We start from the raw sequence: 16,139 nt of genomic DNA on the forward strand, positions 1-16,139 counted from the left end.
CTTCAGACAACTAGAAAATCCATATGCTATCTCTACACCATGTGTCACAAAGCAATATACCAAAGCTAAGCAGATGATATGTCCTGCTTTTTAAGGAACACCCTCTGTTTCTTAGCAACCTATTATCCACTATGGAGTTATAAATAATGTTTTCTCTAATACAGGTTATGCTTTAAAGTGGTAATTATGCAGGGAGTTGTACACTGGTTACATCGGTAGGAAGTTGTGCTCTAAATGAAATTTTGCGGAGAGGTTTGTATTAGAAGTAGGCTTTGCTTCAAAGGCTTCATGTCATCGTCCTGCACTTCCGTGGTCACCTAAACACAGTATGTCTAATTTACCTACAAAGGGGCTTTACCTTTCCTTTCCCACTCTCCTGCATAGGGTAGCCTCTTCTCTCTCTCTCCTTGGTAGTGCCCCAAGAACCTGCATTCCTTCCCAGCCTGATGATATTTGCTTTCTAGCAGGCCTGCCCCTCCTTCAGTCCTGAGTGTGACTCATGCAGAATTCGCTCTGCTTTCTCTTTCCACGAACCTAAGCTGTGTCCTACTTGCAGCATAGCCCCCTGCTCCCTCCTGCTCCTCAACTGAAACCTGCCAGACACCGGTGCTCAGCCTGATCTACTGAGCCAGCAAACAGATCATCTACCCGAGGCACAAAGTGAGCCAGGGTCACATTAACCAGCAACGTCCTGCAAACAAAAAAAATCGCAGTAGATGACATCTCCTCCAGTTGCAATCTAACACTTTGGCCCCTTCCTTTGCCGCATGACCTGGTAGTCAGACGGGCCTATCCTATGACCCGGGACACCAGCTGCCTCTGCTGTTAGGTAATCCGCCAGAATGCCGTCCTCTGCACCAGGGAAAAATACACTACAAATCAGCCCTCCCAACTCGCTCCTGACTAGCTTTGGTGCAGCCCCATCCCCAGCATCAACCATCAACATTCTCTCCACCCCCCTGGATCTTGTGTTCCTTAGAGGGCCAGTGACTGGGGACCTTCCCTGGGGTCCTCTAGATTTATCTGTAGGAGGTGAAAGGGGAGAAATGGAATACCAAGCAGCTAAAACATGACAAATGCAAAGAAACCTGCTGAGAAAAAAAAAAAGCCTGTCTTCCTTTTCCTTTTTTTTTTTTCTTTTTCTTTTTTTCTCCATTCCCAAGTCTCTACAGATTAGGACAGATGAGTGAAACAGAATATACAATAAATTTGTAGAGCGAGTCCCTCCAGTATATACTGTGTTGTACAATATCAAAAAAAGGACAAAATTTTTATCCCACCAATTTAACAACTGGCCAAGAGTCTTTCATAATGTTGCACGCCAGCCAGGAAACATGGGACAAAACCCAATAACAGGCCTAGAAAGGTTAATAGTCCCTTTTCCAGCCTGGCAACATAAAGCCGATTCACCTAAAAATGGAAAAGCCAGGTATTCTGATACCTAAAATTACATACTTCAGCAAGTTTGTGTGGTAGGACAAATGATCAGACCCACACCTTGAGATCTGCATGTTGTTACTGTATTTGTCAAAATAGCCCTGAAAATGGCTCTGACTTCAGCTTCATATGGATACCCAAACTAACTCTCGTCTTTATATGTACATAAAATGTTGCAGATCATCCAAGCTACTCAGTTTAATCTACATCTGCAATTTTCAAGTTATTCTGGGCATCACTCATTGTGATCTCTGTTCCCTGTTATTTGTTCCTCAAGTAACTTCAATAAGTCATATTTACATTAAATCTTCTTTTCTTCTAGGTGTAAATCCTATACTTGCAAATGTTATACAAATGTAACTTCTAATCACCTTTGAACTAAAGTCAAAGGTAAAGACTGATGGAGTTTATCATAGCTGGCTTCCAAAGGACAAAGTTGAAAGCTTTATAGCAGATAGAGCGAGACTCCAGTTAATTGCTGTTCTGCGGAACTGAAGCAACAAATGTGAGTACTACTATACATTCGATGCTAATGAATGAGTAAGGTCTATTTCCAACAGCTTTCATTAGGATGAAACTATTAACTTCTTATTTGCAGTGAAATCTTAGTAACTTTAACTACCGAGCTAGAAACGCAGAGATCCCTAATGATGTATTACAATTCACAGAAGGATCAACTCACAATAAACGGTGTAATTTAAATAAACCGAGTACCATGGCACACTAGATGGCTCTTTTAAGACATGATTTTGTCTAAGTACAAGAGATGTTGCATTTCCTAGACTATTCAGTATCTGCATTAACAATCAAGATCCCTAAGCAAATCATAAGTCGGCAAAAGTTTTTTTAAGTACATAAAAGTCAACACCTATTTTATAATAACTTCAGTATATACAGCTTTGGCTATATTTTTATGATTAGCACCAAAAAGCTCCATACGGAATGTAGGGTTTCACAGTGTAGAATATTGCACTAATACATGGAAGAATAAAGTCCATGGCAAAAGCACTTTAAAAATATAGGTCTCTTGACTTAGGATGTTTGGATGAAAATACAGATCAACTTTCACGTTGAATCAAATGTCATGCCAAAACCATTTTTTTTAAACAAGTATCTTTTAAAAATTAATAAGTCAAAACGAAGAAAAGGAACATTAATTCACTCTTACAGTTAGCCAAATCTAAACAGGTAACAGTTGTTCATCATCCAGGTTTAAATCAACTTTCTTAGCCAGAATAATAAAAGTAAGAAAAAGCCATTATTGCTTCCCTATTACAAAACCAGTTACGAGCATGACAACTAACTGCATTTCTAGAAAATCATGGAGCTTGTGACTTACATTACTTTGAATCTTGATAATACGTTTGCCAGCTTTGAATGCCTCACGTTTTGCCATATAATAGAACACTGTCACCTAATAACAACTGCCTGAACAAGGTTTGTGGTAAAACACAGCATTGCTATAAAATTGAGATGAGAAAAGAAAAAAAAGTCTGAAAGAGCAAAATTATATCCTCCAAAACACAGATCTCTGTATATTACTCATACATCACTGCCACAACAATTGATCCCATCATGTAGTCTCAGAGACATACTTTTCTGAGCAGGGAAACTCATTTTAGAGATCTAGGACATACATAAAATGAATAGGTTTGTCCTGTTGTACCACAGTAATTGCTACAAAATCAGCAGCTGAACCTGAATCTCAAAATTATAACTGGGACCTAACCACAAGACCATTACTTTCCCAATAAACAAAAGATGCTCTAGAAACCTATTTGCAAATTTTGGAAATTACATTTGCTGTGTGCGTGTGTGTTTAGTTCACTAATACCTACTTTCTGCAGAAATATTATTTTCAGTTTTCCTTGGAATACATACAATGGAGCACAAAGACATCACCTTAAGTAAAGAAAAGAAGCAGGAATTTGAAGAGATGTACCTTTTACACAAAGTCGTGTTTGAGCTTATAATTAATGAACAATCTGCGTAAAATCTACTCTGACAAGGACTCCGAGTGGAGCATCATGGAAAAAAACACATTCTTGGAGCCTTCCAGTTTAGCTGTGCATCAGGACTGAAGGAAAGGCAACAAGTAAGTTGTGTAAAGTCAGTGCATAGTATAAAAGCTCCAAAAAACCTCCCAAAATCCCAAAAAACCAATCACCTTCTAAAGTTATACTTAAAGCTAGAAGCGACCATCTGATGGAAGCACTCCACAAGACAGGCATACAGCATACACGGTATGTTGCCCACTCACATAAAGCATCTCAACTTCATGCTTAATTTTTCTTCTTGATTGTTCCTTTTCCTACACTACTTGAGTGAAAAGAGAACGAGGTATTTGTCCTTTGATCTTTACTCACCATTATGGGGAAGGGAAATAAGAAAGTGTTTTAATCATTTCCTACCCCTAATGCTATCTGCACTTAATTCTCAGAAGCTCCAATCTGTTGTATCAAATTCAGTCTAGAAATTGTCAGCTCTTTGAAACAGTAGACTGGGAACACAGGAAGGAAATTGCATCCATGGTCTCAGCCCTATCCCACAGCTCCGAAATTGTTTCAGAGTAAGAGGATGGGACCTTGAGGGCAAATGTAATAATTACTAAAAATACTACTGCTTTATAAAGACACAGGTGTTTATACAATATTGTATTAATAGTACACTACTATCTTATACTATTTCTGTAGTGGAATATTGGTTGGAATATATAGCTTTTAGCAAACTTCATTCTTATGAAATTATCACACGCTGTTTATGTTGCATTGAGCTGCTTAGATTTAGCAAGGCTAACTATTAATTAACAGCACAGTTTAACCATGGCAGTAAGTTTCTGCTAACAAACGTTAAACTATCAAATACATCATCAGCTTCATACGCAACAAAAGTATTTTCACCTTCTCAAAATCACATTGCTGCCTGTAATACAGCCTCAAACAACGTAATCAATCCAATCCCTATTTAATTTACCAGGACCCACCACATTGTTTTTATAAACCCTGCTCCTCTGAAACCAGTGGCTTCAGACCAGCAACCTACTTCTTCAGCTTTGCATAATGACTACAGTATCAGCCATTAAAACCTGTACAGTAAATACACTACAGCACTGAATCACTCAATGAAGATCAAAATAAGAAACCTTAAAAGCACTCAATGTTAGGAAAAAAATATAATTAATTGACAAAATTAAAATTACTTCCAAAGGCAATTTGAAATGTGAAGTTAGTCGAAACATGCAAAACGGTAACATTTACTCAACTACTCAGTATAAAATTTTGTTCCTTGTGGTAAACTGCTGTGTTTAACATCTTCAATAAGGCATTTGAACTTTTGCTTGTCCTTCAGGAAAAAAAAAAAAAAGCACAGTAAACCACCACATTCCTCTGAAGGGAAGGAAAATATGGTTGGAGACTACTGACAAGAAGTAAAAATGATTCCTAGGTGTAGAGAAGCAGAGGCAGAGAGGATACTGAAGTAGCAAAGGGACTGAAGAATCAGAATAAAGTACTGAACTTGTTGAGAAGGGGGAAGCCGGAGGAACTTTCCCTCTGTGTCTATTTGTGCTGAAGGAACACTCCGCTTCATCCCTTGCTAGACATGTTTCTTTAAACCAGGAAGTTCAGCACTTCAGAAGTCTGCCACTACTCTGAGTTCAGATGCAAAAATCCAAAAATTGATACCCTTGAAAACAGAACTCTGCAAAAGTCTGCTCTATGTTCCAGAAAAATGGGTATATATGGCATTTTGTATACTAAAATAAGCTTCCATGTCATTTCCAGCCTGAAATCTTTCTAGGACTTCCTGGTCTCCATTTGGCATATGAGAATTCTCTCCCTGCCAAGACAAGACAGATTATAGCAGTGTTTCATACTCAGTTAATAGGCATTAGTTAAAGCCTATAAGAACAATTTTGGATACAGAGCTTCTAAGGTACAGCCACCTGGAATTATAATTTATGCTTTAAGTGTAGAAAGACTAGGGTAATACACCCATGTTATAGAAAACATCATAGGCATCAAGAGAGTAGTCTACAAAGCCACATTTATTTGCACATGTACAGAACAGAGCGACAGATGTTATTGTTTTCCATACAAAATTATATAAAAACAGTATTCACCTTCATAGATAACACCATACCACTTTAAGTTGTAGTAAATACATTCAGAAAGCATTCTTGCACGCACACAACATTAGTATTAGGTAGCCCCGGGTAACTCCAACACTGCAATGTATTTATTCCTAGTGGTATGAAGGGATCAAAGATTAGTCTGCAACTAAAATAAAAAGAATCCTGGTTGAGAAGCAAGCTGAAGTCTTTCCTCCACTGGCCATCAAAGCAAGGAACATCATTAAACAGATTAACTGTATCCAGAACACAGATGTAAATACTAACAAAGCACCTTAAGGAAGCAGCTAAGAGTGGTATTCCAGACTAACTTGAGCTATTTTGGCCAGTGTTAACATTCCCATTTCATCACTGCTTGCCTATGAATAGGAAGAAGTTTTATAAAACTGGAAGATAAGAGTTGAGTAAGAGCTTGTGATTACAGAAGAAAACAAAAGGTATAGATCCAAATCTATTACTTTCCTTTCCTACCCAGCACTGGAGAGATTACTCCTTTACTGGGTCTTAAGATTCCGATTCTTTCAAGGAATAGAATAGAGGGGAAAAGGAAAATTTTAGGCTTCCTGCAACATTGCCTCCCTATGTATGATCTAAACGGGGAATTTAATTGTCAACAGGACATCTCAAACAATTTATTTAAAATGCACATTTATTTCTACAAAAAAAAAAGTGTATGATACAGAAGAAGTGATCACACCTACTTAAAGGTTTACCTATTAAAATATACAGAGGATCTTAATGAGTACAGGATATTTAAAAAAAGATGCAAAGGAGTGTTAATCTTTTATTTTTACATTTTCAGGAACTTCACACAATTTTGGTAAGTAACCTTTTACAAAATTATGTAAAAAGTACAAGAATGCCTGGTAAACAGTCTGCATTTTTCCAAAAGATTTTTTACAGCATGCAATTCTTAAGGCAGCCTTCTCCTCCTCCTTACAAGGAATCCTTTCACTCAAATAATCTTCTGCTGCAAAGATTAGGCTAAGCAAGCTTGGTCTCTTCTGTTAACGCCTTTTGTCTTTCCTGTCTGATTTACGGTCTCTTTCACTCCGTGAAGTTCTCTTGCCTGACCGACTACTTTCTGAAATAGACCTCTTTCTGTCAGATCTTGAACTTTTATCCTTTGAGCTTTTGGTATCTCTGCTACCACCTTTTGAGGACTTGTGACTTCTATCTACTCCTGAAGCATCCCTTCGCTTCCTGTCCGTGCTCCTTCTGCGTTTTCTATCTCTGTTATGCCCTCTTCCTCGGCTTCGACTTCGACTTTCACTACTGGTAGAGCTACTGCTACTAGTGTCCCTGCTAGTACTTCCACTTGTAGTGCTGCTGCTGGTGGAACTACTCCGACTGCTACTGCTGCCAGTGCTGGAACTACTTCCACTAGTAGTGCTGCTTGAAGTACTACTGCTGCTACTGCTGCTGCTACTACGGCTATGACTCTTACCAGTTTTGTTCCCTGCCCTACCCCTGCTTCTACTCCTAGTCTTACTCTTAATTTCTACACTCGGTGCCTGACTCTGCTCTGTCTGTGCCTCAACCACCTTTACAGACACCACAGCATTTTCATCCTTGTCTGCCGGGGGCTCTGTATCCTGAGTGGCCTGAGACAACTGAGGTGACTGTGGCAGCGGCACAGACTGTGGCTGAGAAAGAGCCTCAGCCACAGGTTCTGGCTGAGCTTCAGGTGCCTTCTCCTGTTTTTCTTCAGGTTCAGCTTCAATTTCTGCTTTAATTCCTTTCTCCTTCTCGGGAGAAGGATCACTACATGCTTTCTCTGTTTGAGCATCACACTCTGTTTCTGGTTCCACTTCTTTGCCATTTTCATTTTCTACAGGTTCTACACTATCTGCCTCATTCATTTCAGCCACATCCTGCTCATTATCCACTGGCTGAATGTTTTCACTTTCCTCTTTTACTACAGTGACCTCTTCATGCTGACCATCCTCTTGCTTGTCATTCTCCCTCACCTCAGTAGTCTCTTCTACTTTAATCTCCATTTCATGTTTCTGTTCATCCTCTTCCTGTTCTTTCTCTGCATCGCTATGCCCTGAACCTATTTTTCCCTTTTCCTCCCCTGCCTCCTCCATTTCTACATCATTGTGCTGATTACCTGTCTCCAACTCTTCCACCTGCTGAACCACCTTACCCTCTTCCTGCTCCTTGTTCTGTTCTTCCTTCTTTTCTTCATTCTGCACCTCCTGCTGTTCTTTTTCCTTCACAGATTGTCTTCTGGGCCTGGCCTCCATTTTGTTTATCTGCTCTGCAAATTCATTTCGCCTGCTTTCAAAGATTGCTAGGGAATAAACGCACAAATAATAGTTTCAGATAATCTACAGACACTGAAGTCTATTTTCCCCTTAACTATAAGCTAGTAAGTTATCAAATTGTTTTAACTTATAAATACTGCATCCTTATTCACTGTGAAGGAGCAAGCCATTCATGCATAATGACAAAGACTGCTAGTTACCTTAAGAAAACAAAGCAAAAGGGATAGTCAGCTCAGTTGAGTATCAGAGCAGTAAAGTCCTAAATCTAAGCTAACAAAAAGAGTTTTTGCCTTTATTAAAATCAATCCAACCAACAGTATATCAAAATAATACCTTAATTTCCTGGTATTTATATATTAACATGGTTATACTTCCTAAGGTAAACAAAAGACAGTAAGAATCAGCAAAAAGCTGGTTAGGTATTAAGAAAGCTTAAATAATGTATGGTATTCAGACAGGTGAGCTAGCTTCTCTTACCCCCCAACCCCACACAAGGAAGAAAAGCTCCGTAAGAAAAAAACAAAAACACAAACAAAACCCACAACACAATACTTTTTCAGTTTAATAAAAAAGAACAGTAGGACTACCAGCGACTGCAGTATTTTAAATTGTTTTCCAAAAGAAAAATATAGTCATCCTGTGAAACAGAAATGAACACACATTAAGGTAAAAAAAAATCATCATAAAATTCTAGTGCTGTGCTTAAGAAAACGCTTCTCAATTCCTTTGTAAAAACCTGAAAAAACTGCATTTCCTTGGGTCTTCAATCCATAGAATCTGCCTTCTCAAAAACTAAGTTGCTGCACTGGCATACATCTGGGTACTAAACCTGATATAAAGGACTATGTTTTAAACACATACCTCTGAGATTATTCATACACCTCTTTTGACTTCTTGTAAGAGAACCAAAGCTCATCCAACATAAAAATAAGTCACTGAAAGAGTAATGTTCACTTATGATGAACACCCGTGCAAGAACATACAGTTTGTCCTAACCATGAAATCAATGTATTAAAGCAGAGACACTTAAAAACTTAAAAGAAATGTGTACAGCAAACATCAAAAGGGAGGCAAGAACAAGGGCCTTTGTATCACCAAGACCACTTACCATTCATCTTTTTCTGTGACTCTTCCATCAGCTTCTGTGTAGCAGGACACATTCTGCCAGGTATGTAGAATAAATGGGGTTTTGTCTTCGTTCTTATGTATTTAATTATTTTAGCGTTATGTTCATTCCATTCTTCTTGCTGAGAAGTGAAAGAAAATAACCCTGAGATACACAAGAATAGTTTAAACAAGACAAAGATCAAGAGCAAAACTAAAACTCACCAACTGAGCAAGCTCAACCTTTTGCTCCAGTAACCGCAGCTCTGTCTGTTTAGCACGTCTTTCTTCAAATAGTTCTCGCCTTTCGTTTTCAACTTGCTTTCTTTCTTCCTCTGCCTGCACTTCAAGTTTTTGTTCAATTTCTTGTCGTCTCTTTTGCTAAGATAAGGAAAGAAGTATATTACATATTTTTTCTAAATCAACAAAGTGTTCTAGTTTGGTTCAATTAAAATTTTGAATTATTTACACCATTAAAGGCATTCCTAGAAACACAGTAAGAAATATCTCCTAAATTACAGGTAATGGAAGAAAAGAGTGTCATTGCTTGCTGGCGCCTCATTTTTTGTGGGTTAGCTATAAAATTACGGGCCCCTGTGGATTCGTCAGATTTTCTATCATTCAATTTGGATCAATAAAACAAATTACATTGTGAATGCTTCCAGGATATTCATTGCTAATTAGATATATTACTGTAATCCAGCAATGCCCTGTTTCTATTTCCTAGACAGCCATATGCTTAGATTGTACAATAGTTGTCTAAAAAAAAAAAAAAATTTATTGCCTGGACAAAAAAAAATAGCTGTCATAAAACTCCTTAGGCCTCTACTTTGATTTATAGTAAGTTCTTATGTATGAAGAGAACAATGCGTATACGAATTCTCAGGAAAATATTGCAAAGAGCAGTAACTCCCCAAAGTCTCTTTATGCAAACACATACTGCTATAAATTAGACAAAGACTCCATGTTTCTAGACCATCCTAATCAATAGTTTCTTGTTCGAAAGGCAAGCAGGCAACAGAGAACTTTGGTCCTTTCTCATGCGCTACATGACAAGGTAGATAAACCAGCAGGATATCCAAATACTGAATCTGAAATCAATACCAACACTGCAAGCCAGCTATGCTAACACTACACAGAAAAGGCTTTAAGTTTAATGACTTTGTATCTGCTTCCACTGGACTTCTGAAAGTAGAACTTTCAAAGCCTTTTTTTGATCTAAAGGTTGTTAGTATTAACTGAACAACCCATTTAGGGCAACAGTAAGCAAATACCATACCCTCCACAATTTAAATGGACATACTAGGAATAACATTACCACCATCCCATATACAAGTTTTTTGAAGTTACCACTGAACTATGCAAAGCCTTCACTTCAGTACAATTGCATACCCATTTCTTAAAAACAGGAATTCTTGTTATCTATACCGGGAGGGGGAAGACATTTGTAGTCAAACAGATAGCGTAATACAACCATACATTTCTGTATACTTGGTTAATTTAAACATCTGGAACACATCAGGGTAGGCATTCCTTCAGCAACACTGAATCACCATTATTTACAGAAGCCTATGACCTATTAAATAGTTACCTGATTAAATTCCATTTACTTTGAAATGATCCCCAAATAATGTAAACAAGAAAAGAGAATCTATTTTGTGTTTTACATGCTTTAAAATTGTACAGAAATTTAAGAAAAAAAAAATCAACAAAACACTGTCTTTTCACTTCTGCAACGGTCAGACATAGTGTAAAGTTATGAAATTGTTAAGAGTCCCATTCCTGCCTCCCACCTCAATTCCACTAAAGTAAACAAAAACCTACATGCACTCTTACCAATTTGTTGCACCTGCAACCTACACCATGGGGAATTTTCATTCCTATTTGAAGCAGCTTAATCACACAATTTTGCTTTATTTACAATCTGATAGAACTAAAAATAAGTACCTTCTCAGTAGCAACTGTGGACTCCTGCTTAAATTTTTGAAGTGTGCCCATCAACAAGCCAAATATACGTCGATTCCTGAATAAAAGCAAAAAGAAGCTTGAGATTCAGTTAAAGTACCAGGATTTTTATTTGCATAAACAATCAGAGAAACTTTCCACCTCAGAGATGTTTATTTTTAAAGGCTCAGTATTACTCAAGGCCATTAGCAATAGAACACATATTGACAACGCCAACAGTCAAGGATATAATTTACAGTGACACATCATATTTTGTTTAAGAGTAAGACACAACTCCTATCTGTAATATAGCATGGTTAGCACTGGGAAAATTGGAAGCCTGCACATTTTACATCTGGAAATAATGACACAAAGGAAACAAAAAAAAAAATATTCAAAAGCAGAGAGCACTGAAGAAAAGGCTGATTAAATACAGTGTAAGCCATCAACAAGGAACTGGAAGGTCATTGGTCTTTCTGAAAAACATACCCCCCCGCTTCCTGCCCAGCTCAGAGGATTAAGGAGAAATGGAGCCACAGAGGAGTGAAAGCTTATCTGTCACAGTTTGCCTAACGATATCTTCTACAATGAGACACTGCGCTATGGAATGAAAGCAGAATTGCTCTCATCCAGTTAAGTGTTGTTTGAGAAAACTTAGATAAGTAAAATTCTTCAAGGAATTCCTTTCTTCTGAACATGAACTAATTTATTGAATTTCAGCACCTTTTCTTTCTTTCCGTTTAATCCCAAATTAAGGCTTTACAGCAAGCCGCAGGCTCTCTTATTCACCTTGAACTTTTACCTAATTAAAAGAGAAAAGAAATGCTACTCTCTTTGCTCAGTACCACTCTACTACAGTGGTACAAACCTGACATGGAAAGGTAAAGGTACTTGTATACTAAACAGTAGAAACAGGAACAAATAAAGAATCGAGAGCTAGAGACTACTCAAAATGTATTTGTATATGAATGACATCCCAGAAGATGTTGAGCAAAATCAAGAATTCAATGGATGCTGTCCTCCTAAAGAGCCTTTTTCCACCACAAGTCACAGAGATCAACACTGTTTTTCTCATCTCCCCAGAAGACTACTGAAGTGCAAAATGGTAAAGCTGCAATTCTGAGGAAACAAACTTTTAGTGACTGAAGCTCTAGGAAGTCCACTAAGAATTTGGAAAGTCATTCTGTGAGAAAAGCAGCTGGAAACCAGCGATGGAAGCAACAGCAGCGTGTTAGTGCTGCTATAACTGTAAAAGCAAGCAAAGTGCCTTTCCTGTGCTAAATGATCTGTGCTCCTTTTCAGAGAAACTCTCTATAGTTCCTTATTCCAGCTCTCACTCTTCGATTTATTTGAGGTATGGATTATTATTGCACCAGGTGAGTTACAGACTGAAGGGGATGGAGTCCAAGAGGCTAGACACAGTTGCAAATTTGCTCTTCCAACACCTCTTCCCAATAGAGCTACATTTCAGCAAGAACTTTTATACGCTACCCTGACACAAATAAAATATAGGAAAAAGGAGATAAACACAGAAGGAATTTAAAAAGAAGCGAGCAAAAGGAAGGTCAGACTGAGCACACAATAACGAGCCTAAAAGTAGTAAAAGAAACACACGATGGAACTACTGCATTAAAAGAAAAAAGGGAAAAACCCACACCCAAAAGCCTCCTTCAGCCAACAAAATAAATGATGTACGAAAACAACTGTAGCAGTCCATAATGTTAAGTAACCAATGAAGCTATGTATTTTTGTCTGACTCAAAGACAATCAGTTACAATAGCACTAACAAGTCTATTCCTGTAGGTGGCCTGAGAAGCAGAACCCCTGTCAGTTACGTGAACAAAGTGTTGTTACTGCTGTTAAATATTTTGAGAGAATATTTTTTAAAAATCAATTTTATACCATTATGGTACCTCATGAACATCATCTTTGATACATAATAGCACCTGTATAATACTTTTTAAATCTAAAGCTACTTCCTATCCTAGCACTCAAAAGTACCACATCAGTGCTTGAAGAGATTTCTGCATACCTTTGTTTTCCTTTCTCATCCATATTTTGATCTTGTATAAGGTCTCGACGTGTTCGCTCTTTGGAGGTAGCCACAACAGAAGATGGCAACGCTGGCTACAACAAAGAAAAACAAACTACTTTCTTTGTGTTCCAGATAAGCAAGGTTCTTCCTGCAGGGCTCCATTTACCATGTATTACCTTTTTAATATCATCATCCTCTCCGTCGCTTTCTTGGCGTGATTCTCTTCTTGTCCGACGTTCTCCACCCAGCCTGAGGAAGAAAAAACATTAGCGGTCACTAGAGAACATATATTTAGGACAGCATCTGATCTAACATAAGAAAAATACAAATCTGCGTATCTAGTCAGAAGAACCAATGCTTCCAGTAAAAATCTCCCCACCGTTCCAATGGCCAGTAAGTAGCATCTTACAGACAGAAGCTACTGTTGGTAAAAACCAGTGAGAGAAAGCAGTTAAGTTTTAATACAACTTGAACAGTGAAGTAAAACAGAAGAGTCCACACTACTACCATATTTTACTTTATAGAATACCTTTAGAATTTATTTTTTGTTTTTAAATGTTTGCACTTTTTTTTCCACCCCAAAATCTCTAAAATGGCTACTGGTATACGGGGATTGTGAGACAGATTTAAATGCGTCAAGATATAAAGGTTGGTATGATTTTTCAAATGGGAATTGCTATTTAAGCCAAATAGCAAGAAAACGGGTGAGGAGGGACAGAGCACTTAGGACCTGAGAACTTGGATGAACTGAGGCTTTAACAAAGAACAACTATGCAGTGTGTTAAATAAAAGTTATTTTCAGCTTTCACTCTCAGCTTTACTACTGGTAAAGCCGTTTCACAGTATTCATTTTGTGTTAACTTAAAAATTCAAGAGCAAGCCTTCCTTTAGTCAAGAACTACCATTGCATGTAAGTGCCCATAGAATGAAGCTCACTATAATTGGCCACATCTGACTGATCTGCATCCAAATGTGAAAGTTCAAAATCTGAATCTATTGTCACACTGTACACATTTAATTTATTGAACAGATCTCAATTGTAATTCAATTTGTGTCTCCTGTAGGATAAGTCTAGTTTATTAAGCAGAATATAATATAGCACACTGTAGACCAAGTAAAACAGAAAACTCCAAGAATCTTTGTATTGCTCTATCTTTATATTATTGCTATAATATTTATATTACCATAAGGTATGAAAGAAAAAAAAAAAAAGACTCTACCACCATCAATTGCTAGCATTCAAATATATTTCCAACAAGTCTTGAATATGTAATTTCTGAAGAAGATAGTGAAAGTCATCAGTTATTGAATCTAAGCATTTTAAATTTACTGCTATAAATTCTCATTCTGATAAAGCAAGCTCTCTGCATCAGTTTTTGCACATACCTACTGGATGCCCCTTCAAGATCCCTCTGTTTGGCTGGGGGTCCTCCTCCACTATCCGAGAATCCACGCCTAAAAAGAAAACACTTGTGATCTCAGAACAAGTTAGGCTAACCCCTAGGTCAACCTTAAACCTGCACAATCCTGTATTTTGGCTTTGTGATCATGATGTACCAATGCACTTTCCTCGGATCTATCATCACTTACTGTTACTACTGCAATAAAGTGTTTAAATGTACTGCTTGTGGACCAACTAATTTAAATCTGCATTTCTGCACTTATTTAATTGAGTAGCTACACTAAATCAAAGAGCCCTGTTATGTTCAAGCATTCATATCTGCAATAGTTTTCAAGATGTATTAAGCTTTAACCAGCAGTTCAGTATTGAAATTCAACAAAAAAATCTCACTACATACTCCATTAGGAAAGAACTACTAAACAAAAATTGGCCTTTTCACTCTACTTGGGGGGAGAGAGTGGCGAAAAGGAGGAAAAAAAGAAAAAAAAAAAGCAAGCCTACAACAAAACACTAGCGGTTTTACCTATGTATGTTTTAAAATTTCTGATGACTTCAACTCTTTCTACTCTTCCTGGAACAGCTATCACCTTCTTAATTACTGAGTGATTGATTTTGAGTGATTTCAAAGCAACAAGGTCCTCCCTTAAATTTGATGCTTCCCCTTATTTTTTAGGCTAACGGCTGAAAGGCGTAGGGAAAACCACCGGTTTAAACTTGTTATAACTGAGAACGAGGAGGTACTTTATATTTCATGTGGTGATATGAAACCCCACATGCCCTGCAGGCCAGCTTCGGTGCCTGCTTACTCAAATAGCAGTACAACGAGTAACGAGATGAGAAACATAAAACACCCCAGCCTAAGAACAGCAAACCAATGCCCGGGTAAAGGGGTGAAGAACCCCCACCGCCCGCGCCTGCAGCTCCTTACCTCAGCAATAAGCTCCCACGCCCTCTACCTCCACCAGGGCCTGTGATGGCTAGCAGTCTGTTTTGAGGGGGCCTGCAAGAGACGGCGGGCACCGTTAGCGCTTCCTGCCCCGCCACCCCCCCCTCCCTGAGCCGCTGCAGGGAGCCGCTGAGGTGCCCGCGGCCACGACCGTTCCCTCACGAAACCCCACAGTTGTGTGTGCGTGTCCTCCACACCCCCACCCACGGCAGGCGCAGCGGCCTTCCTCCCCCTCACTCGCCCCCCTCACAGAGGACACGCCAGCTCCCCTCACTCCCACCCCGGCCCGGCCGCTCCCGTTCCCCCCCGCCGGGCCGTTCCCCACCACCACGCCGCACCTCACGTCATTGGGGTCCCGTCCCGTGAGCTTGCGGATATTCTCGTCCACGTGCTTGAGGCTCTCCTTGGCCTTCTCCAGCTGCTCCTGCAGCGCGCGCACCGCCACCGCCATCCCGCCCGCAGCGCGGCCTACCCGGGGCCCAGCGCAAGGCACCGCTGGGTAATGGGGGGGAGGCAGGGGGGAGAGGGCCCCGCCCACCACGCCGGCAGCCGCGGGCCGGGAGAGCGCAGCCAATAGCCCCCTCGGTCGTCCCCTCCGACCGCCAATAAGCGGTCATCAGAGGAAAGGGGTCGCCCCGCCGAGAAGGCGCTTACCAATCATCAGGGCCCGCAGGCAGACTGGCATCTCGGCCGACCAACTAGCGGGAGTCTCTGCCTGCCAAGCCCTGCGAATCAACCGAAGGATTGACATTGCCCAGAGCTAATGAGAACTCAATGCGTCATTTTCCCGTAGCCCAATCAGAAAGCCACTCCGAGGACGCTTATCCCCACCCACCCGGGACGCATCCTACTTGCCCCACTCTCTGTGGGGC

At 39.5% G+C, this 16,139-nt stretch overlaps 1 protein-coding gene across 1 annotated transcript; it reads right to left on the reverse strand.

The window, feature by feature from the left end:
• Nucleotides 1-5,464: 5,464 nt before the first annotated feature.
• Nucleotides 5,465-16,123, reverse strand: PNN (pinin, desmosome associated protein). Its single transcript, XM_054199256.1, has 9 exons — nucleotides 15,606-16,123; nucleotides 15,250-15,321; nucleotides 14,306-14,374; nucleotides 13,096-13,168; nucleotides 12,917-13,011; nucleotides 10,888-10,963; nucleotides 9,166-9,321; nucleotides 8,945-9,083; nucleotides 5,465-7,862 (listed from the first exon to the last, which is right to left on the reverse strand). The coding sequence occupies exons 1-9, from the start codon at nucleotides 15,716-15,718 to the stop codon at nucleotides 6,574-6,576; spliced, it is 2,082 nt and encodes a 693-aa protein (XP_054055231.1). The 5' UTR covers nucleotides 15,719-16,123; the 3' UTR covers nucleotides 5,465-6,573.
• Between the last annotated feature and the right edge of the window lie 16 nt (nucleotides 16,124-16,139).

This window comes from Rissa tridactyla, chromosome 4 (assembly GCF_028500815.1).
Source record: "Rissa tridactyla isolate bRisTri1 chromosome 4, bRisTri1.patW.cur.20221130, whole genome shotgun sequence".
NCBI lineage: Eukaryota > Metazoa > Chordata > Aves > Charadriiformes > Laridae > Rissa > Rissa tridactyla.

Bases quoted from the DNA above. Each gene is read 5' to 3' on its own strand.
- PNN (XM_054199256.1), bottom strand. From the start codon at position 15,718: ATGGCGGTGGCGGTGCGCGCGCTGCAGGAGCAGCTGGAGAAGGCCAAG. The intron at 10,964-12,916 runs GTATGCAGAAAT...GCTTTTATTCAG, and splicing joins GATGAGAAAGGAAAACAAAG to GAATCGACGTATATTTGGCT. The intron at 7,863-8,944 runs GTAAGTGGTCTT...TTTATTCCCTAG, and splicing joins GTCACAGAAAAAGATGAATG to CAATCTTTGAAAGCAGGCGA.